Source organism: Haematobia irritans, chromosome 3 (assembly GCF_050003625.1).
Source record: "Haematobia irritans isolate KBUSLIRL chromosome 3, ASM5000362v1, whole genome shotgun sequence".
Classification (NCBI taxonomy): Eukaryota; Metazoa; Arthropoda; class Insecta; order Diptera; family Muscidae; genus Haematobia; species Haematobia irritans.
In genome coordinates this window covers 38,287,561-38,312,409 of record NC_134399.1, presented here as the reverse complement: position 1 = coordinate 38,312,409, position 24,849 = coordinate 38,287,561, and the positions used below count along the sequence as shown (strand labels likewise).

Sequence of the window (24,849 nt, the reverse complement as noted above, 5' to 3'; positions counted from 1 at the left end):
GTCGGTTCCAAACATTAATTTTAGTGTTGTTCGTAAAGAGCAAATCCGTTCCAAATTAAACTGCGCATTTTCGGGGTTTAGGTCGCAATTTTTGGTGGATATATGATATACCATAAATGTTCAAATTTCGAGTAAAATGGAAAAATTGTGAGGAGAAAAACGATCAAGAACGTAAAGTTCTTTCACACGCCGTAGATGATAATTTAATTAGCTTTTTTATTTCTTTAAAAAAAATTAAGAGAAAATGAGTTAATCGTATGAGCAATAGAGTGCAATGTATGCGCCCTGCAGACAAAGTACCATTAATTTTACTTGAGACGTCCGTTTGTATACCTTTATGATCGACTTACTTGAGTGCTATTTTAGAAAGCATATTTCCATGAAAAGTTAAAATCGTCCATATTAGGAAGACAGAAATAATTGATAGTACTATCGCGGTGCCATGTATTATAATAGAGACATAGAAACTGTAATTGGAAGCATCAGGGATGATGGGCAAGAATTTCAATGGCAATAACATTTTCTTTAACAAGCGGCAACCTAAAAATATTTGAAAAATATTATTCTTTGAAATTTAGACAAACAATTTATCGAACCACTTACCAGTGACAATGTAAAGCGATTTGCACTGAAAAAATCCGGCATAGGGTTTGATAAACAGCGTTTTTTCAGAGTTCTGAAACTTCACTATTTGATTTCGAAGTACCCAAAACAATACAGCAGTTAGGTGAGCCGGTAACCAATGATAGAATTCTTGCACAATTTTTGATGATGTTGCAGCCACAGAAAGTTCATAGCTATTGATCAGAGATATAACATATACAGATAAAAAATTTTATTGAATGTGGATTTATTAGAAATTCTATAGGTCATACCTTATTTTATAGCGGCAACTTGGATTTAGAAATAACTGTAAAGAAATTGGATTCTCCGTAGTATTATACCCCGGAGGTGTAGAAAATGGTACATTGACATATATATTTTTATCTCTGGAATCATGCCTAGTAAGAAAATTATTTGTACTGTGAATGTCTGCGGATTGCATTTATATATACATACTTTTTATGAATGTAACGATCAAATCCCCGTGCCCATGGTATACAGAGTTTGGCATTGAATTCATAATCGTTATCAGCACAATTAACTGGTTGAAGTTCGAACTGAACAGTGGGAAAGGGTTCTTCCAAACCTGGAGGTAATTTAGGCGTCATCATTATAAAAGAAGAGAAGTAAATAACACATTTATATTTAATAGCCAATTCACATTAGGCTTCAAATCTACTATTTAAAAGTAGATTTGAAATCCCTTTTTTTTTTAAGTTGAATGACAGTTGAAATCTAGTTAAAGTGGGATTTGGAAGTGTAATGTGAATGAGGTATAAAGCTCTTACTACTCATGTAGCTCCGTTAGGTTTTAACTGTCAATTAACTAAAAGAAAATTAGAGATACATTCGTTGTCGGTTAATTTTAACTGAACAATTTGTATCAGTTAAATTTCTGACTGACGTATATGTACATAAGCTGAACTACGTGCATATCAATAGTATGGTTTAAAAATTGGTTAACTAACTACGATCTAACGGAGCTTCATAAAAATGGGGGCAAAAGTTTAGATCTTGAACGTATAGAAATGTTGGTCTGAAAAGCAGCATTTACAATTATTCAATATAATGAAAGCTTTAATAATAGGTTAGGTTGAAGAGCACAGTTGCCACAGTTGGTAGAATTCTACCAAACCTTGTAGATTTTTTTACTCTCTCCAACTAAGAGGTACTTCAATTTTTTATAGAAATAAAATTTCGAAAAGATTTTCTATAGAAATAAAATTTCGAGAAGATTTTCTACAGAAATAACATTTTGACAATTCTTTTACAGAAGTTAAAATGTTAATAAAATTTTCTATAGAAGTTAAATTTTGACAAGATTTTCTAAAGAAATAAAATCTTGACAATATTTTCTATAGAAAGTTAAATTTAGATGTTCTAAATTTACAAAATAATCAATAAAAGTAACAGACGAACGTAGTGATACTACTCTAGTTTTAAGCTTTATGTGTTGTTGTTGTTTTATAGATCTACTCCTGATGAAGCAATTCAACGTAATTGCGAAATATTGAAGAATAAAGAAACTAATACATACGAAAAGATCTCTAGCTTGAATAATTATTTAATTATCTATTTAATACAAAAGAAAGATCGAATAAAATCAAAATTTCTAAAGTACACAGAGAATACAGATTGGTTGTGACAACCGAATTTATTACCAACCTCCTTTTGGCATTTGCAGCTACTAAATATCAGTTGGTAGTTGTGTCACCCGAATGATTCGGTCGACACAACTAATACCACATATGGTGTTGGTTGGGTCTGCCGACGATATTGGTTGTGACTACCTTCATCGTTCGGTTGTGTTGCCCAACCTTAATAATACTCATGACCGAATTAAAAATATATTTAAAAATCAATTACTTCACCGTTAAATATTATATTTTATTTACATATAGGTACATATAGTGGTACAAATAAATCTAAATACGCTAAATGTATGTAATTAGTAGATCAAAATTTTTGTCTAGAATCTCTATTTATTGCATCAAAATGTATCCACACCCAGATTCTTAGAGCAAAAATTTTTTTTTGGAGGTGAACATGTAACAAGGTTGGCGCAAGCCTATTACTTTCTCGGACATTATGTACCTGATTTCGACAGCATCAAAGATATTTTGTCCTTTGGATATCAGTAATTGAATATTCGCGGTGTGAACACATTGATAAAATCGTGCAGATTTAGTATGATTTTCCACATCCAACTGCTTTCGTCTCTGAAAAGTAGATTCTTACACGCCAGAACTAAATCACTGGTTACTCCGAGTTGATTGCTCTGCACAAAGTTGTGTCCGGAGTACATAATGTTACATACCTTAAAAATAGGCCACTATTATATGGATATTACAAAATAAAATTAGAAAGTTCTGGGGTACCATGTTGGAGTTAATAAAACTAATTCCAGAACATATCCACAAATGTGTCATATCTTCGATTGCTTGAAACAAAACGGGAGGCGCCATGTACAGTTAAAATCTACAGTTCATATTGTCATCCTATATACTATGTATATGCTTTTCGTTGTGAAGTCAACATCTACGATGTAGCATAAAATTTCGTTGTTTTTAGTTTTAAATGTGTTATTTGAATAATAAATAATTTGTTAAAATAGAAATGACATTTGAGAAATTCATCAAAAGGCATTCGGCTGAGACTACCATATATCAGTGAGGACTACTAATTGAGAGTTACGAAATTTATTTAAGGTAGGTCATATCAATCGAATTCAAATAAAATTGTTTAAAAGAGAGATATTTAACAGGTTGGCTGATAAGTCCCCGGTCTAACAAAGAAAAACACTTTTTTTTGTGTCAAAATTCGTTTTTATTATTCAACATAGTTCCCTTCAAGAGCGATACAACGATTATAACGACCTTCCAATTTTTTGATACCATTTTGGTAGTACTCCTTCGGTTTTGCCTCAAATTAGGCCTCAGTTTTGGCGATCACCTCTTCATTGCAGCCAATTTTTTCCCCTGCGAGTATCCTTTTGAGGTCTGAGAACAAGAAAAAGTCGCTGGGCCAGATCTGGAGAATACGGTGGGGGTGGGGAAGCAATTCGAAGCCCAATTCATGAATTTTTGCCATCGTTCTCAATGACTTGTGGCACGGTGCGTTGTCTTGGTGGAACAACACTTTTTTCTTCTTCATATGGGGCCGTTTTGCCGCGATTTCGACCTTCAAACGCTCCAATAACGCCATATAATAGTCACTGTTGATGGGTTTTCCCTTCTCAAGATAATCGATAAAAATTATTCCATGCTCATCCCAAAAAACAGAGGCCATTACCTTGCCAGCGGACTTTTGAGTCTTTCCACGCTTCGGAGACGGTTCACCGGTCGCTGTCCACTCAGCCGACTGTCGATTGGACTCAGGAGTGTAGTGATGGAGCCATGTTTCATCCATTGTCACATATCGACGGAAAAACTCGGGTGTATTACGAGTTAAAAGCTGCAAACACAGCTCAGAATCATCAACACGTTGTTTTTGGTCATATCCAAATATTGATGAATGATATGACCAAAACGTTCCTTTGATATCCTTAAGGCCTCTGCTATCAACTTCATTTTACGCTCATTCAAAATCATTTTGTGGATTTTTTTATTTTTTCGTCGGTAACCACCTCTTTCGGCCGTCCATTGCGTTCACCGTCCTCCGTGCTCATTTCACCACGCTTGAATTTTGCATACCAATCAATCATTATTGATTTCCCTGGGGCAGAGTCCGGAAACTCATTATTAAGCCAAGTTTTTGCTTCCACCGTATTTTTTCCGTTCAGAAAAAGTATTTTATCAAAACACGAAATTCCTTTTTATCCATTTTTTTCACAATAACAAAAGTTGCTTCACAAAAGACGCTCTATCTCACAAACTAATTGACTTACAGACGTCAAATTTTGACACGAATTTGAAGGTTGGTACTATATAAAAATAATATGCATTTAATACTAGCGACGCCATTTGACACAGACCGGGGACTTATCAGCCAATCTGTTGCTACAATCATTTATTTTCAGTTACAACTAAGAATCTTTTGAAATTATAGCCAAATGGTATTAAGGATAAAAAAATGCTTGTGATCCAAGTAAATAGATTGGCAGAACTGATATATAACTCAGAATGTAGAATTTTCGTTAATACAACAGATTTTCAACCAATCTGTTTTCTGTGTGTAATAATTTTACATTTGATTGAAGATTTGAATTTTCTCTTTGAAAGCAACAGTTTTGTTTGAGTGCTTAAAACTGAAAAAAATCAACCCTTCCATCAACGCACGGATTAACGCATGATATGTAACTCAACCTTAAGAATTGCATAATTAAAATTAGTTATATTTAAATGTTTCTCAAATTAGAAGGAAGAATAGTATATAGTATATTCAAAAAACCACCGCCAAGCTCTGACTTTGAAACATATACCGAAAAGATTTTCAGAATACATACTAGTAATTCCAAAAACCAACAAAAATGCAAATCAATTTTCAATATTAGGGCGACTTAAGGCCTTACCATTTGCACAAAAGAGGCAGTTGTGTAGGCTCCTATTGAAATTATAACATTTCAAAAGAAGAATCTTAGGATATGCAACAAATTGGGAAACCTCCCATAGAAACTAGTACCTTGAGCTGTGAAATTTTCACTCGCGTTTTTAAATAATAATGGGTTTGGCGATAGAGTTAAACATTTCTAAACAGTAGCAAATTACTGACATTTCAGCAGTGCATAAGCATCTTCAAAACAGCAGATTGTTTATTATGTAAGCAAAACAATACTGCTGAAATAATATCAAAAATCTCACCTTCTATAAGAATTTCATAATGTATTGTTCCAAGCGAAGTTTGGTTGACAAGCGTCTTTGGTTTAAATGAAAACAGTCGGGGAGTTTTTACTTGAATTTTTCTTTCATCCTTTTTGAAAGCATCTATTTTCAATGATGTCTGGGGGGAGAAACAAATTTATAATACAATATATATCGAAAACTTCTTACTTACCGCTTTATTGGTGGGTTTAAGGGTGACAAGCAAATGTGTCCAATGAGGATAATATTTCCATATGTGTTGGATGTCTAGTAGCACCATATAACGATATTTATCCTGCGACGGAATATTTCGTACATAGTGTGAAAGTGACAATCCTTTTTCACTATTATAAGATTTTTATTTATACATTTGTAGTATTAGACATATAAATCTCAAGTAATCTTACCAATGTTTACTATCTCCGTCTGCCAATTCAACTGCTGCGCATCCATGTATCCACTCATCCTCGAAGTCCTCAAAACTATCAATTTCGATATATACCTTCTAAAACATCAATGTTCAAGTGTTATACTACTACTGAAAGTGTTATACTAGCATGACCATACCTTAAAATCCTTGTATTTATAAATTTGTAACATATGGTTATACTCTGTGCGCAATCCATTTTTAAATATCCTTTTAAATGATATTTTAGAATCTTCTTGCCACATAGAATTCGCATGCAATTTGGGAAGTTCAATTTCGTTCGAGTTGCGTTTATTCAATGGTTTCTAGAGTAAACATTTTAGTGTTATTAGGTTTTACTAGATAGATTTGTACTATAGGGAGCATACTAACCACAAAATAATTTATTGCTGTCTTCGTACGATGTGACTTATCATTCGAAAAATAAACATTCCTGTTGTCATCAATCACTGTTATACCAAACAAGAAGCGATTTATAGTCATTACCAATTGTAAGCACCATACAATAGATAAATGATCACAACTTAGCCACACATAGGGGATTGAAGATGTCTAAAAGTAGAATAAACATAATAATATATACACTGTTAGAAAAATATGTTTTTCATATGTTCCGATATAAACAAAATGTGTTTCGGGCACAATTTTTTTAAACACTATATATTTAAGTCCAAATATGTAATGTTCCTAAACTAACACTAAATGTTAGGGACACATATGTTAGAATATATTATGTTTGGAGCATGAATTTTTCATAAAAATAATATATAAAAATTTACAAATGTAAATGTACAAATTTCGAATAAATAAATAAATATATATATATATAGAGATGGAAACCGGGAGGGTTGACGAAAGATATCAACATAACACAGCGAGAGGATCAAAAGAGAGCAATTTCTGTGAAACCGCTTATATGTTGTTGTTTCGGAAAACTGTTTTATGATAAAGCCAAAAATTTGATATGCTTATGTTATTTAATTTGAATATTAGAATGAGTATTCGGAGTAAAGAGAATAGACATTCGGAACCAAGAGAATAGACATTTAAAACAAAACAGCATGTGCTTTCGCCTTGAGAGCAGCATTTTATGTATATGTGGAAATGTGTTTTGTTGATCATTTGGCAATTTTTTTCTTGGTTCGTTACAAGAAATCGGAACGTACGAGGAGTAAGTCAAAATATTCAGGCAAAGGAAATTTAAACAAGTATAAACGGCCGTAAGTTCGGCAAGGCCGAATCTTATGTACCCTCCACCATGGATTGCGTAGAAACTTCTACGAAAGACAGTCATCCACAATCGAATTACTTGGGTTGTGGTATTTTAAATCGTTTTCTAAATTGTGAGTTAGTCCATACGTGGTATACATTAGACAAAAACAAGTATGTGTAGGTAAGTCTACAAATAGTTACGAATCGATATGGACTTTTGCACGGTACGTAGGGAGCCAGAATTGAAATATGGGGGTCGCTTATATGGGGGCTATATACAATTATTGATATGGACCAATTTTTGTGCGATTGGGGATCGATTTATCTGAGGGCTATATTAACTATAGACCGATATGGACCTATGGACGGAGGCATGCTTGTTAACGGCCATATACTAGCACAATGTACCAAATTTGAACTGACTCGGATGAAATTTGCTCCTCCAAGAGGCTCCAAAACCAAATCTCGGTTTATATGGGGGCTATATATGATTATGGACTGATATGGACCACTTTTGGCATGGTTGTTAAATATCATATACTACCACCACGTACAAGATTTCAACCAGATCGGATGAATTTTGCTTCTCCAAAAGGCACCGGAGGTCACATCTGGGGATCGGTTTATATGGGTGCTATATATAATTATGAACTGATATGAACCAATTCCTGCATGGTTGTTGGATACCATATACTAACATCACGTACCAAATTTCAACCGAATCGGATGAATTTTGCTCTTCCAAGGGGCTCCGGAGGTCAAATCTGGAGATCGGTTTATATGGGGGCTATATATAATTATGGACCGATTTCGACCAATTTTTGCATGGGAGTTTGAGGCCATATATTAACACCACGTACCAAATTTCAACTGAATAAGATGAATTTTGGTCTTCCAGGAGGCTCCGGAGGTCAAATCTGGCGATCGGTTTATATGGGGGCTATATATAATTATGGACCGATGTGGACCAATTTTTGCATGGTTGTTAGATACCATATACTAACACCATGTACCAAATTTCAGACGGATCGGGTGAAATTTGCTTCTCTTACAGGCCTCGCAAGCCAAATCGGGGGATCGGTTTGTATAGGGGCTATATATAATTATGGACCGATGTGGACCAATTTGTCCATGGTTGTTAGTGACCATATACTAACACCATGTACCAAATTTCAGCCGGATCGGATGAAATTTGCTTCTCTTAGAGGCCTCGCAAGCCAAATCGGGGGATCGGTTTATATGGGGGCTATATATAATTATGGACCGATGTAGACCAATTTTTGCATGGTTGTTAGAGACCATATACTAACAACACGTACCAAATTTCAGCCCGATCGGATGAAATTAGCTTCTCTTAGAGGCCTCGCAAGCCAAATCGGGGGATCTGTTTATATGGGGGCTATATATAATTATGGACCGATGTGGACCAATTTTTGCATGGTTGTTAGAGACCACATACTTACACCATATATCAAATTTCAGCCGGATCGGATGAAATTTGCTTCTCTTAGAGGCCTCGCAAGCCAAATCGGGGGATCGGTTTATATGGGGGCTATATATAAAGGGTGATTCTTTTGAGGTTAGGATTTTCATGCATTAGTATTTGACAGATCACGTGGGATTTCAGACATGGTGTCAAAGAGAAAGATGCTCAGTATGCTTTGAAATTTCATCATGAATAGACTTACTAACGAGCCACAACGTCGAATTTTCAGTGAATGGGCCCTAGAAAAGTTGGCAGAAAATCCGCTTTTTTATCGACAAATTTTGTTCAGCGATGAGGCTCATTTCTGGTTGAATGGCTACGTAAATAAGCAAAATTGCCGCATTTGGAGTGAAGAGCAACCAGAAGCCGTTCAAGAACTGCCCATGCATCCCGAAAAATGCACTGTTTGGTGTGGTTTGTACGCTGGTGGAATCATTGGACCGTATTTTTTCAAAGATGCTGTTGGACGCAACGTTACGGTGAATGGCGATCGCTATCGTTCGATGCTAACAAACTTTTTGTTGCCAAAAATGGAAGAACTGAACTTGGTTGACATGTGGTTTCAACAAGATGGCGCTACATGCCACACAGCTCGCGATTCTATGGCCATTTTGAGGGAAAACTTCGGAGAACAATTCATCTCAAGAAATGGACCGGTAAGTTGGCCACCAAGATCATGCGATTTGACGCCTTTAGACTATTTTTTGTGGGGCTACGTCAAGTCTAAAGTCTACAGAAATAAGCCAGCAACTATTCCAGCTTTGGAAGACAACATTTCCGAAGAAATTCGGGCTATTCCGGCCGAAATGCTCGAAAAAGTTGCCCAAAATTGGACTTTCCGAATGGACCACCTAAGACGCAGCCGCGGTCAACATTTAAATGAAATTATCTTCAAAAAGTAAATGTCATGGACCAATCTAACGTTTCAAATAAAGAACCGATGAGATTTTGCAAATTTTATGCGTTTTTTTAAAAAAAAAAGTTATCAAGCTCTTAACAAATCACCCTTTAATTATGGACCGATGTGGACCAATTTTTGCATGGTTGTTAGAGACCATATGCTAACAACACGTACCAAATTTCAGCTGGATCGGATGAAATTTGCTTCTCTTAGAGGCGTCGCAAGCCAAATCGGGGGATCGGTTTATATGGGGGCTATATATAATTATGGACCGATGTGGACCAATTTTTGCATGGTTGTTAGAGACCATATACTAACACCATGTACCAAATTTCAGCCGGATCGGATGAAATTTGCTTCTCTTAGAGGCCTCGCAAGCCAAATTTGGGAGTCCGTTTATATGGGGGCTATACGTAAAAGTGGACCGATATGGCCCATTTGCAATACCATCCGACCTACATCAATAACAACTACTTGTGCCAAGTTTCAAGTCGATAGCTTGTTTCGTTCGGAAGTTAGCGTGATTTCAACAGACGGACGGACATGCTCAGATCGACTCAGAATTTCACCACGACCCAGAATATATATACTTTATGGGGTCTTAGAGCAATATTTCAATGTGTTACAAACGGAATGACAAAGTTAATATACCCCCCATCCTATGGTGGAGGGTATAAAAATCGGTGGAAAATATACAAGAATTACAAAGGGATCTTCATGAAAATAACGAAAAGGTACATTAAAATGAAAAAAGGAGGAAATAGTGAAAAATGTAACAGTAATATGTATTAAAACAAAGTTTAGTTCCTCTTTATTAGTAAGTAGTCCAAGAGGAGTTGACCGACACCTTCAAATATAAAAGCGGGCATTAAGTTCAAGTTCTGCAGCTAAAACAATTGAAAATGAATTATTAAAGAAAAGTAAAAGGCAAAACAGGGTCATTTTAGAGCGATAATGCCAACTTAATACCGGCCTTAAAGGTAAAAATGAAATCAAATGCAAAACACGATAAGTTTTAATTGCATTTAAAATGGTGTAAATGCCAGTAAAAAAACTGTTCACGCCTAAATAAATTTATGTGTATATTATAAAATTATTTATGTATGTTTATACTCGACTCCACGTTCTTCTTTTATTAGAGTTTTTGAATTGCTTCCAAAATTTCAAATTTTTATACTAAAAACAGTTTTTTGTTACAAAATTTTTATTTTTGCAAAAAAAAAAAATATTTTATCCAAAAGCTCAGTCCATTTCGTTTATATCAAGGACTATTTCTGACTGTAAATCTTTAATAACCCACATTTCGAAGTTTCATTATAAAAATTTTATATAACAGGTTGGCTGATAAGTCCCCGGTCTGACACATAGATGGCGTCGCTAGTATTAAATGCATATTATTTTTATATAGCACCAACCTTCAAATGATTCGTGTCAAAATTTGACGTCTGTAAGTCAATTAGTTTGTGAGATAGAGCGTCTTTTGTGAAGCGACTTTTGTTATTGTGAAAAAAATGAAAAAAAAGGAATTTCGTGTTTTGATAAAATACTGTTTTCTGAAGGGAAGCAAAACTTGGCTTGATAATGAGTTTCCGGACTCTGCCCCAGGGAAATTAACAATAATTGATTAGTATGCAAAATTCAATCGTGGTGAAATGAGCACGGAGGACGGTGAACGCAGTGGACGCCCGAAAGAGGTGGTTACCGACGAAAACATCAAAAAAATCCACAAAATGATTTTGAATGACCGTAAAATGAAGTTGATCGAGATAGCAGAGGCCTTAAAGATATCAAAGGAACGTGTTGGTCATATCATTCATCAATATTTGGATATGCGGAAGCTCTGTGCAAAATGTGTGCCGCGCGAGCTCTCATTTGACCAAAAACAACAACGTGTTGATGATTCTGAGCAGTGTTTGCAGCTGTTAACTCGTAATACACCAGAGTTTTTCCGTCGATATGTGACAATGGATGAAACATGGCTCCATCACTACACTCCTGAGTCCAATCGACAGTCGGCTGAGTGGACAGCGACCGGTGAACCGTCTCCGAAGCGTGGAAAGACTCAAAAGTCCGCTGGCAAAGTAATGGCCTCTGTTTTTTGGGATGCGCATGGAATAATTTTTATCGATTATCTTGAGAAGGGAAAAACCATCAACAGTGACTATTATATGGCGTTATTGGAGCGTTTGAAGGTCGAAATTGCGGCAAAACGGCCCCATTTGAAGAAGAAAAAAGTGTTGTTCCACCAAGACAACGCACCGTGTCACAAGTCATTGAGAACGATGGCAAAAATTTATGAATTTGGCTTCGAATTGCTTCCCCACCCACCGTATTCTCCAGATCTGGCCCCCATCGACTTTTTCTTGTTCTCAGACCTCAGAAGGATGCTCGCAGGGAATGCAATGAAGAGGTGATCGCCGAAACTGAGGCCTATTTTGAGGCAAAACCGAAGGAGTACTACCAAAATGGTATCAAAAAATTGGAAGGTCGTTATAATCGTTGTATCGCTCTTGAGGAGAACTATGTTGAATAAAAAAAAAACGAATTTTGACAAAAAATGGGTTTTTCTTTGTTAGACCGGGGACTTATCAGCCAACCTGTTATTATAAATATAAATGTGTAAATTAAAAAAAATCGTTCGTGGTGTTCGGTCGGAGCAGGGATTGAACCCACGACCCGTTGCATGCAAGACAGAGATGCTAGCCACTGCTCCACGTGGCCAACAAGTGTATGTTTCTGTTAAATAATGTTATGTTTGCATGGGCTCGTGGGCGCTGCAAACTATGCTATATAAATGTAACTTATAACGATAATTGTCTACTGGTGATTATAACAGCTACGTAGCCCAGTGGATAGTGTGTTGGCTTACAAACTGTATGGTCATCGATTCGATTCTCCGTCCAGGCGAAAGGTAAAATTTATAAAATTGAATAATTTCTTCAACATTATTTGTATTACAGAAAAAAGGTGCCAAGAACTAAAAAATTTCGTGGAAGTGAAAATTATGTGAGGGAATGAGTACAATCTTCTTTGGCGAAAATTCTTCCAAGCATATAATATTTTTGGGCTCAAAATGCTTCCAAACATATAATATGTTCACATAAAACAAATATATTAATGTGTCGGCAGTATCCAATAATATATGTGCTTCCTGCAAAATATGTTTGGAACATATGTTACAGAAGCATTTTTTTTTGAGGGTGTAAGGCTGAGGGTAAAAAACGCTATTTTTCAAAAACTGAATCCTTAAACAAAAATAACTTGTTGATTCGTTAAGGTTAAAAAAAAACAAACATGGATCAGATGGAACTACTGTCTCGAAAATAAAAGCATTATCGGGTTTTCGTCTAAAAACGGTGGCAATGAGTAAAACACCGAAACTCTCTCTGGTGTCTTACCATTAGTACAACTCATAGACCTTATAATACATAGATGATCCACTATTCTATTTAAAAAAAAATGTGTCAGTTCCAAAAATTAATTTTCTAACATTTCGTTTTGATTTTTTCTTAAAGAGTAAGTCCCAAACATTAATTTTGGCGCATTTGCTTTTGTGTTGTTCGTAAAGAGCAATGCTGCTCAAAATTAAATTTCGTATTTTCGCGGTTTTGGTCACAATTTTTTGTTCAAATATGAACTTTTAATATATTAATTTATTTATAAATCCTCTGTTGCATCATAAACGTTCTAATTTTGTGTAAAATTGGCAAACTACAAAAAAGCGTGCTCTTATTTTTCTCGTTTATTCTTAATCTTCGGAACTGTCAAACATAGTTTGACACACATGGCTCATCTATGTATTACAAGGTCTATGGTACAACTACTATAAGAGCAACACTCCGAGTACCAATGACAGTGTCACGTACAGTGATGCCAACTCCCGAAGGCCAAAAAGCACCAAACATATACATACCAGTTCCCACCACAAAAACTACTCCAGCCAGCTAAAATTCGCAGACTGTTTCTGTATGTCCAACGCGCTCTATCGATCGACTGCAATGGAAACAAACAGCTGAATTTAAGATACAACCAAAAATCTGCTGTTTCTATGCATTTTAGTCGATCGATTCGTTCGACATACAGGCTGTCAATGTACAACTAAAAACAACTTCCATGATTTGAAGCATTTTAATACCCTTCATCACTACTGTCGCAAATAAGAATAGAAAATCTATAAAAAATAAAAAAAAATAATAATAAAAAAACAATAAAAATAAAATTAAAATTAAAAATTTTACATCCCGCAGAGATTTGAACCTGTGCCAGATGACTGTTTTACTTCCATGAAAATTAGTTTGAGAATATTTGGCCAATGTCGGGAACTTTTAATCTTTTGTTCAGTTTAAATGGAGATTTGAATTGACGTTCGACACGTAGTTTTCATTGGCTTTTGTGGCTAAATGTGCTAAGACATTATGTTATGGTGTCAACAAACACATGTTCAAAACCCGGTCCGAGCGAAAAAGTTTTTAAAATTAGAATATCAAATTGTAATAAAAAATATTGATAAAATTAAAAAGTGGAATTGGTGAAAACAAAATATTTAGTTTTTTTTTAATTCCTTCATCCACCTTAACTTATATGGCACAGCTTCTAAAGCAATGCAAAGGATCCGGAAACGAAGAACAGTAAGTAAAATAATGTTATCATCTATAGTTTTTACTAAAAAAAATATTCACGCATTAGTACGTTGATTGAATACAATCACAAATATTATCCAATTTTCTTAAACATAAAAAAACATGGTATTTAGGTAAAATTTTCTTATATGCGTTTTTATAACACCATAAAATGGTGACGGGGTATAATAAGTTTGTCATTCCACATCTCTTATTGCTAATATTTCAGCCTGAAAAACACTACAGTGATTAGGTAATCTTTTCGCTATTCGAAGTTCCAAGTTTTTAGAATATACTCCGAAACCCACTTGTCCATCCATTCCCTGGGGTCTGTGTCCACCACGCCTCACTGTTGGGAATTAGAGTTTCATACTTTTTGTCGAAAAGTGTCCTCGTCAGAGTGTAATCGACTACGTTTGCACAATTTTCGGTTTTAGTCCCCACTTTTTTCCTATTGCCTTTTTACACGAGTACAAAGCTACCTTTGCTTTTCTCGTCCTTTCTTCAATATTAAGCTTAAAGTTCATCTTCCTGTCCAAAATAACGCCAAGGTATTTTACACACTCACAAAAGGGAATTCCAATGCCCCCTAAGGATATGGGCTTAACCGTGGGAGTTTTGCGATCTTTGCAGTACATGCCTAGTGATGTCTTTGCAGGATTTACGACAAGGCCATTCTCGTTCGCCCATTTCTCAGTCATCCGGAGGGCTCTCTGTATAATATCTCTGACTGTAGATAGGAATTTTCCCCTGACTGCTAGAGCTACATCGTCTGTGTATGCCACCACTTTTATCCTTTCTTTTTCTAGGAAACCCAGAATGTTGTTTATAGCAACATTCCGAAGAAGAGGTGATAGAACTCCTCCTTGGGGAGTGCCTCTGTTCACATTGTATGTTTGCTTGTCCTAGTGTGGCTGAAATACGACGCTTCTTCAGAAGTTGGTCTAACAGCCTAAGAATACCTGGATCAACATTCAGAGTTGTCAGTCCATTTAATATCGAAAGGCCCGTTATTGAATGCCCCTTCGATGTCTAGAAACGCCACGATCGTGTATTCTTTGACAGATAGTGAGCCTTTAATATAGCTGACTAGTTCATGCAATGCGGTCTCAGTAGACCTGCCCTTCGAGTATGCATGCTGTCGTTTCGAGAGCAAACTTGAATCGACGCTAGTTCTAAGATAGATATCTAGCATCCTCTCCAGAGTCTTAAGTAGGAATGAGGATAAGCTGATTGGTCGGAAATCCTTCGCACTCGAGTGAGAGACTTTTCCCGCTTTAGGAATGAAAACGACTTTTGTTTCCCTCCACTTTTCTGGAATATATGCTAAGTTTATACATCCTACATATATCACCGTCAACCAAGGGATAACTCTATCACTCACAGCTTGTAGCTCCGCCGGAGTAATTCCATCAGGTCCGGGCATTTGAATGGCCCAAAACTATTTAAAGCTCGTTTTATTCTAGATTCCGATACAATTTCCTCGATAGGAAATGACCGCTGAGCCTCTCTTGCACCGCCAGAACATGGTTCAACCGTCTGATTTCCGGGAAAATGTGTGTCCAAAAGTATCTCCAACGTCTCCTCACTGGACGTTGTCCAATTGCCCTCCGATGTTTTAATGAAACCTGGAGCGGAGTTAGTGGATGCTAGTACCTTCCGTAGTCTGGAAGCCTCGGACGTATTCTCAATACTGCTACAGTAATCATTCCAAGAGTTATGCTGAGCATTTCTCAGTTCTCGCTTGTATCCTCTCAGATTCTTCTTGTAAGCATCCCAATCCTCGGGGGCTCTAGTGGACTTTGCCTTGTTAAAGAGCTTCCTGCAGGATTTCCTCATATTACTTAACTCCGTAGTCCACCATGGCGGCCGATTTTTTCCCCTTGGCTTTCCTCTAGGGCAAGCAGCTTTCAGTGACATGTTGAAGGCGGATTACTAGCTCCACTGCGTGTTCGATATCTTGCACAGTGCTCATATTTGTCTCTGTTATTTCCAGTATCATCATATTGAACGTATCCCTATACCTATTACATTCAGCTTTCCTAACATTTGGAGGAAATATGGTCTTTGAAGTACGACCAGCCGAGCTGAAACTGATGTAGCGATGATCTATTTACCCTCAAAACTTGACACTCAGATATCTTATCATTCAGTCCCGTAGAGGCCAATGTGACGTCCAAAACCTCTTGCCTATTTTTGGTGACGAAGGTTGGTGCATCTCCCTTATTGCAATAATAAACTCTATTAGCGACTCTCTCCTGGCATTAGTATCACTACTTCCCCAAATACTATGATGTACATTTGCATCACATCCCATAATGAGTTTTGTCTTTGCTTTCAGTGACTCCTCAACTAAGGTCTTAACGGCACATGGAGGCATCACCCTATCATGTCCCATGTAGACCGAAGATATCCAAAATTTGCATTTGGCTATCTTTGGACTGGCTACGACAGTGTCTGCATTGTTCAATGAAGGAAGCAGAAATAAGTTTAGTCCGTTTTCAGCAATTATATATGCTCGATTTATATCTTTATCGGTATTATGCAAAAGTTTGAAACCCGGAGTACTTAATTCACAGATCTTGTTCTTATATACATATGGTTCTTGAATAAGAACTATATATATGTCTCCTTTCATCAGGAGAACTTTTAAGGCAGCACAAGCAGCCTAACAATGGTGAAGATTTTTCTGGAAGAACCGTAGAACCATCAAAATTTTCAACCACCGTCACATCAGCCGTTTCGATTGAGTCATCAAGGGCCTCCTCTTCACATATCTCTGTGACTCTTGCCTGTAGAAACTTCGCGCACATGATGTTAATCAATGTCTGCAGTTTTTTTGTCTCCTTCAGCTTCGCAAGATTTTTGTTCTTCTGACTCTACCGGAGGCTTGTCCGTTTCGGAATCCTTTGGCTGATCTCTTTTGTATACCTTCATATGGATATCATGAAAGCCATAACTTACACGTCCTTGGGTCTGGGCTAGATGTGGCAGCGACTCAATGTTCAATATAAGCACGGCATGTCGCCTTGGTCCATCCACCTCATCCAAACGACCAACCTTCCAATCGGCGGTTGGAAAATCTGGGTTACATTCCTTTAGTCTGTTTAGTAGTGACTCAGGATCAGGAGGGTTTGCAGGTATCCATGTAACAGGCTGGCTGATAAGTCCCCGGTCTAACAAAGAAAAACACATTTTTTGTCAAAATTCGTTTTTATTATTCAACATAGTTCCCTTCAAGAGCGATACAACGATTATAACGACCTTCCAATTTTTTGATACCATTTTGGTAGTACTCCTTCGGGTTTGCCTCAAAATAGGCCTCAGTTTCGGCGATCACCTCTTCATTGCAGCCAAATTTTTTCCCTGTGAGCATCCTTCTGAGGTCTGAGAACAAGAAAAAGTCGCTGGGGGCCAGATGTGGAGAATACGGTGGGTGGGGAAGCAATTCGAAGCCCAATTCATCAATTTTTGCCATCGTTCTCAATGACTTGTGGCACGGTGCGTTGTCTTGGTGGAACAACACTTTTTTCTTCTTCATATGGGGCCGTTTTGCAGCAATTTCGACCTTCAAACGCTCCAATAACGCCATATAATAGTTACTGTTGATGGTTTTTCCCTTATCAAGATAATCGATAATAATTATTCCATGCGCGTCCCAAAAAACATAGGCCATTACTTTGCCAGCGGACTTTTGAGTCTTTCCACGCTTCGGAGACGGTTCACCGGTCGCTGTCCACTCAGCCGACTGTCGATTGGACTCAGAAGTGTAGTGATGGAGCCATGTTTTGATCCATTGTCACATATCGACGGAAAAACTCGGGTGTATTACGAGTTAACAGCTGTAAACACCGCTCAGAATCATCAACGCGTTGCTGTTTTTGGTCAAATGTGAGCTCGCGCGGCACCCATTTTGATCAGAGCTTCCACATATCCAAATATTGATGAATTATATGACCAACACGTTCCTTTGATATCTTTAAGACCTCTGCTATCTCGATCAACTTCATTTTACGGTCATTCAAAATCATTTTGTGGATTTTTTTTATGTTTCCGTCGGTAACCACCTCTTTCGGACTGGGGCAGAGTCCGGAAACTCATTATCAAGCCAAGTTTTTGCTTCCACCGTATTTTTCCCCTTCAGAAAACAGTATTTTATCAAAATACGAAATTCCTTTTTTCCATTTTTTCACAATAACAAAAGCTGCTTCACAAAAGACGCTCTATCTCACAAACTAATTGACTTACAGTTGAAGGTTGGTACTATGTAAAAATAATAATAATAATTAATACTAGCGACGCCCTCTATGTGTCAGACCGGGGACTTATCAGCCAACCTGTTATGTGCTCTAGGTTTAGCCGGTATGTCTTTTTTATCGACTAACTCCAAAGCGGCTCCTTCCCAAACTTCACCAATTAGCATCAAAGCAGCTTTAAAGCAATGCATAGACCTCTGGTCCTCAAATGCGATTAAATTAAATGGTCCTTGATACCATCCAGCATCTTTCCGTCGAGGACTTGGTCCGGAAAACTTTTTTTCGCACCTCTGAGTAGACACCAGACATCGCGTTCTCAATTTCCCCCATTCTTGCTTTGGAGCCATACCAATGCTCCTTTATTAATGATAGCCATCACAAGGCTGTCTTTTGAAACTGAGGCAAACGATCTTTGATCCCTTTTGAAGGACGGCAGCTCATCCGGTGATCGTTCCCTTTTTCCAGCTTTTTTTCCAGCTTCAAGAATTCTTAGAGCCCATTTTAAAAAATAGCTTTGTTTAGCCGACAACTTGCTTGGGTAGACTGATCCTAATTTCTTTAGGTTAAACAAAGCATTTTGCGTTCCTTGAATCTCTTTCGTGAGGGATTACCTCCTTTTGATGTCGTTACCTTAGAAAAGGTTCGACATGTCAAAGTGTCGCCACCTGCCGAACCGCCTACAGGTCGACTAATTGGGCCTAACTCTTGGTCATTGCCCAAATTTATAACTTCAGTCGTTACTGGGCCCTGAAGTTAGCAACCCAGTGGAGGAATTTGAATTTCACTTGCTGGTGGGTTAATTTGCCACCACTGTTGAAATCCGTAAAACCACGTCCGTTCAGTTCGACGGTATAATGTGTAATCTAGTGGAGATTAGTGGCTAAACTCAACCAAGACCCTTTTATCAATTAACAAAGCAGCTGTTAATCTAAATCCTGATAATATAAACAACAAACTGTGATGTAAAAATCAGGATCCAAGCCAACATATGAACTTAAGAATTCATCGCATCAGTTTCTCCAAGTTGCTACAACAATAAAAACAACGTTATCAATTAACAAAGCAGCTGTTAATCTAAATCCTGATAATATAAACAACAAACTGTGATGTAAAAAACAGGATCCAAGCCAACATATGAACTTAAGAATTCATCGCATCAGTTTCTCCAAGTTGCTACAACAATAAAAACAACGTTTGTTATTGTAAATAAGTTGACTCCCAAATGACAAACAAATAACGTTTCCCATTTGCTTTTCGTTATAAAGCTGAGTACTATGTTCAGTTTTCAAGCTGAAAACCAGCTTGTTTTCACGGTTACTTTTTTTAATCAATTAATATAGAAATATAAAATTATTTGCAATCAATTCCTTGGATCTTTTCCTTCCATTATTTGGTAAGACTTGATCAAAATATAATCGTCTTCATACATATTTTTGTACTTTTAGTTTAGTGTTTTGGTGAAAACCCCGAACATAGTACTCACCTTAAGGGAGTTTGCTTGGGAAAAAAGTTTATCCTTTTTGTGATAAATGTTGATTCATTTACAGGATGTAAAACAATTTCATAAAGACTAATACGGTGTTCTCACCGAGCATATTTTGGGGTTTGAAATGTGTTTCCTTTATAAGCACTTCAAAACGAGTCGTTTTCGCCATACTAAAATACGAAACAAGTTCAAAACACAAGTTTTCCTCCAAAACACGTCAATTTTAAAATGTGAACCCACCTAATTTGGAATATACCCCGAATAACATACCCTATTCGAAATATATGTCAAAATATTGAAATAAGTTTCATAGAAAAAAAAAGAATAAACAAAGGCTGTTAAGAACATGGTTATTGTTAACCGGAGAGAAGATATTGGCAATTTACTTTCTGTTAACTGGGAATTAAAGCCTAACGGAGCTACATGAAAATGGTCAGTAAAAAAATTATTGTTTTTTTTCTTAAATTGTTAATACCAAAAATTAATTGATATAATCAATTTTTTAATCAAAATAAAAACATAAAGTCAGTTAAGAAAGTGATTAAAAACTGTTACGTCTTTATTAAAAAAATTATTGATACAATATTTTTTTAACCAAACTAAGAACACAATTAGTTAAGAAAATGAGCGAAAATTTTCCATGTTTTTATTAAAAAATGAATTGTTCAAATGACCAATTTAATTTAAAAAATTAATCGATGTTGATTTTAAAACACAATTAATGGTTTAACTGATACAATTACAAGTTAATTGAAAATTGTATTGAAGTTTAAAAAAAATAATTAATTGAATCAATTAAAAAAACTGATTGAGTTTTTTAATCGACATAAATTAAATTTTTGATTGAATCAATTAAAAAATTAATTGAAATTTCCAAATCAAATCAATTAATTTTTTAACCAAATATTTTTTTAAGCCCAACTAAAACTGTGATTGATACCATCATTTTTGTGATTGAAGACTTCTCAATTAAAAAATTAATTGGATCCATTAATTTCGTGACTGAACCATAATTGTTTTTGTGTGTACTACTGTAGTAATTTTTTACTATCAAACTTTTAAAGAAAACAGAAAAGAACAGTGCTTGATAATAACGAAATGGACTGTGTTTTCGCAATAAAAATATTTTTTTACTGTAAAATAAAAATTTTTTAACAATTTTTTTTTTTGGTGATAAAACTTAAAAAATTTTCGAGAAAATTCAAAAAGCTCTAACAAAAGAAAATTCAAAAAGCTCTAACAAAAGAAAAAGTTATCGGTACATTATATTTCAAACTTACCATCGCATGAATATCGCTATATATTGATGTTGTCACACCATCTCGCACCAGGAGGTCCCTATTGCCTCCACCCATAGATATCATAAGTATATTGTCCAGGACCATTGATTCATTCCTTTTAGGTGGTATTCTATCATGAAATGACATGCAGACATTGGTTTGCTGATTTGGAACATATGTGGCGTGTTTGTTATGCAAAAATCTGGTACTCAATTCATAAAATGAATCTATTTTTTGATCGAAGTTTACAACCGGTTTGTCTATGGGTGTTGACATGTATATGATAGTGTTAATGTATTTGGCTATATTTGGATCTTGTAAAACGCCCTGAGCAACCTTCCCACCCATGGAATGTCCGACAAGAATAACTGATTTTTCAACATTAAAATTTTTCTGGTACAATCGCCTCACTGCCAGTATTGCCATCCGGAGGAAATCTTTCTGATTATCCAAATATCCACCGTATAGAGCCGAAAGTTGTTCTTCAAAATTAACTAAAATGAAAATGGATTTTATATTGGTTATTAAGTTATAATATCCAAAAATTATCAGGTTTTTCCTATTTAGCAAATATTTTAAAGGCGTCGTAATAATAGCACCATAAGCAAGAAAGCGAACATTTTATAAGCCACCGCATAGTGATTACCTTTCATCGCAACCTATTTTGCAAACTCCCTAAATAGGCAATGACCCATTATCGAAGATATAAGCGTGCTAGTGGTATGGATAACATTAATAAACCTAATATAGAATAATGTACCCATCCTAGTAAGGTTCTTCCGACTGATAAAATTATTACAAATTACTGTTTGATCAACATGTCTAGGGCAATAGATGCAACATGACATTAAGGCAATCGGTACTTCTCAGAAATGCGCCTCACCCCCATTTTCATGAAGCTCCGTTAGTGCTCCGTTAACTAACGAACTTTTAAACCATATTATAGACGTAGCTGTCTTCTTGCCTATATATTCCATATGACAGTTAGGAACATAACTGCCAAAAAATTTTCGGTTAAAGTTAACCGGAGAGAAGATATTTGCAATTTACTTTCTGTTAACTGGGAGTTAAAGCCTAACGGAGCTACATGAAATTGGCCGTCAGTGAGATATATCAAGGTTAGGTTAGGTGGAAAAGGTGTGCACGTGACACGAAATTGTCGTGACTCACGCGTGAGTCGTGCAAGTGGTCAAGTGAACCGTACTGACTCTAACAGCCCTACTGTTCGGGATTTCCCCATATGATCTTCGTGATCTTTCTGGGCGCTTCACTGTTCCATGCTATTGGACACATTCCACGATCGCTCGGATTTCCGCTTGAAGAATTGTATTAGGTCCAAGCGTCTCGTAATGACTCCAACAGCCCTACTGATCGTACAACTTCTCTCGCTTGCAGAATTGTATTTGTATTTGGGTTGGAAAACAGAACAATATTTCTGTGGTAGAGTTTTCTATGTATACTCCCAATCCTGTTCTATCCCCATCTTCGCTCTGTCTGTGTAACAATTGTTTCCATAAGAAGTCTGTAGGGGTTCCGATAGACCATGATTGTCTCTTCAGTATCGGAATTTTGCACTCAGTCGCTACATTTTCTTCTTCACACGATAATGAAGTACTCCTAATTGTTACTTCTATTTTCCTACGATGGTTGGACATGTTTCCTATGTGGTACCATACTCTACTTAATTTCAATCCCATCGCTGTCATGTGGATTACCCTCTGGCGAAACCACTTTTCGACCAAAAGTTTGAAACTCTAATTCCCAACAGTGATGGCTCCAAATTGAATGGAGAAGTGGGTTTCGGAGTATATTCTAAAAATCTGGAACTTCGAATAGCGAAAAGATTACCTAATCACTGTAGTGTTTTTCAGGCTGAAATATTAGCAATAAGAGTGGTGGCGAATTGGCTGAGAAGTAATGTTCCAAAAAATGTTGGCATTAATATATACTCAAACAGTCAACCTGCAATAAAATGCTTGGACTTTTTGTTCCTTAAGCCTAGTACTAAGATTACGTTTTTGCACCAAAAACTGTTATACTCCATATAAAAACATGTTAAGCCTAGTACTAAGATCACGTTTTCGCACGAAAAACTGTTGTACTCCCTATAAAAAACGTAAGCGCGGAATAAATGCGAAATCTTTGTTTTGGGCAATTTAAAGCACATATTTATACAATCCTGGATTTTTCGCACGAAAAAAAGGCAGGCATATTATCTCGTATAAAGAAGGTAACATCCCTGGGTTTGAGACCCTATATACGGAGATAGATGAAGATATTCGTTTTTCGCAGAAACGAACTTAGTACTAACCATTAGCGCGGAATAAATGCGAAATCTTTGTTATGAGCATTTTCCAACAAATATTTATACAACCCTGGAGTTTTCGCACGAAAAAATAGGCAAGCATATTGTTTCACATAAATAAGTTTACATCCCTGGGTTTGAGACCCTATTTACGGAGATAGATGAAGATATTAGGTTTTCGCAGAAACTATCTTACTACACAGAAAAAAATTTCACGAAATTTTTTCCAATTAAAATTTTAATTGAGTTTTAAAAAATATTCAATTAAAAATTTAATTGATTCAACAAATTTTTTAATTGAAACAAAAATCAATCACAAAAATTAATAGTATCAATTAATTTTTTAAATGGATCAATTAATTTTTTAATTGACCTTCAATTAATTTTTTAATTGATACTATCATTTCTGTGATTGAAGACATTTCAATTAAAAAGTTAATTGGATCAATTAATTTCGTGATTGAACCAGAAAAAATTTTTTGTGTGTACTAAGCATTAACTCGAAAACGGCCATCGACTGCCGCAAATCTCTCAACGAGATGGCTGAGCAGTAGAGGTGTGCGCGTGACACGAAATTTTCGTGAATAACATTTTGCTTCGTGAATGTGCGTGAGTGTGAGTGAAATTTCAGTCACGCGCACACCTCTACTCTATAAGACAAAGGGTTTTTGGAAGAGTTATCTTAACGCACGAAGATATCATTGAAATTCTAGACGGAAAATTCCATTATGATTGGCCGAATCTTATTGCATACCTCAAATCTGCAACCCTGTATAGTAAATTCATAATTAATGAATACCAATGAGTCAAACATTGTACTATTTAACATACACATAAATTGATAATTTGTCGCACCGGCTCACGACATCATTGTCACAGCCGTAAAATCTTTCTTTCAGTACAAATAATATAACATTACATATAATCATTGGCGTAGCTAGGGGGGTGCTGGGGGGGCTATGCCCCCCCCCCCCCAGAATAGTTCTTGCCCCCCCAGAATAATCAAAGCTACAGTTGTTTTATATTTTAATTCAAGCTTTGCGATGTGTTTAATCCAATTAAGATTGTGGCAGAGAGAGTATGTTAAGCATATTTTTTAGTATTGATATTTACATTACAACTAAAAACACGTAATAAAAACACTAAAAGGAAACTTGAGACGCACATTTTCAAAAATATTTAGTCAATTTATAACTACGTTGATTAAAATCATAAATCGTCACATGCCCAATTTACCATCTAAAATCGTCAAAATCACGAAAAATCCACAGAGTTGGCACTGCTGCTCTCGACAGTTGCTTCGTTGTATTCTGTTCTCAGAGAATTTTTAAAAACTAATCGAAGATAGACGTTTTATAATATTCAATTTATTTTTTGCCTTTTATTTAATTTTTTATTCTTAGTATTTTTTATACACGATGAATATATTAAGTTTATGTTTTGCTTTATGATTTCTAGTCCTGTTTTAAAACACA

The 24,849-nt window shown here is 36.0% G+C and overlaps 1 protein-coding gene across 2 annotated transcripts in view; it reads right to left on the bottom strand.

Annotated features, from left to right (window-relative positions):
- Positions 1-24,849, bottom strand: part of PGAP1 (GPI inositol-deacylase) — a 43,898-nt gene that overhangs the window by 11,190 nt on the left and 7,859 nt on the right. The window contains exons 4-13 of one of the 2 annotated variants that reach the window (XM_075298591.1): positions 21,070-21,563; positions 6,202-6,381; positions 5,970-6,134; positions 5,810-5,907; positions 5,596-5,746; positions 5,403-5,541; positions 1,060-1,189; positions 876-1,001; positions 604-797; positions 351-540 (exon numbers count right to left, since the gene is read on the bottom strand). In XM_075298591.1, coding sequence (XP_075154706.1) covers positions 351-540; positions 604-797; positions 876-1,001; positions 1,060-1,189; positions 5,403-5,541; positions 5,596-5,746; positions 5,810-5,907; positions 5,970-6,134; positions 6,202-6,381; positions 21,070-21,563 — 1,867 coding nt within the window. The remainder of the gene's footprint in view (positions 1-350; positions 541-603; positions 798-875; positions 1,002-1,059; positions 1,190-5,402; positions 5,542-5,595; positions 5,747-5,809; positions 5,908-5,969; positions 6,135-6,201; positions 6,382-21,069; positions 21,564-24,849) is intronic. The other variant, XM_075298592.1, reaches the window with a different exon arrangement.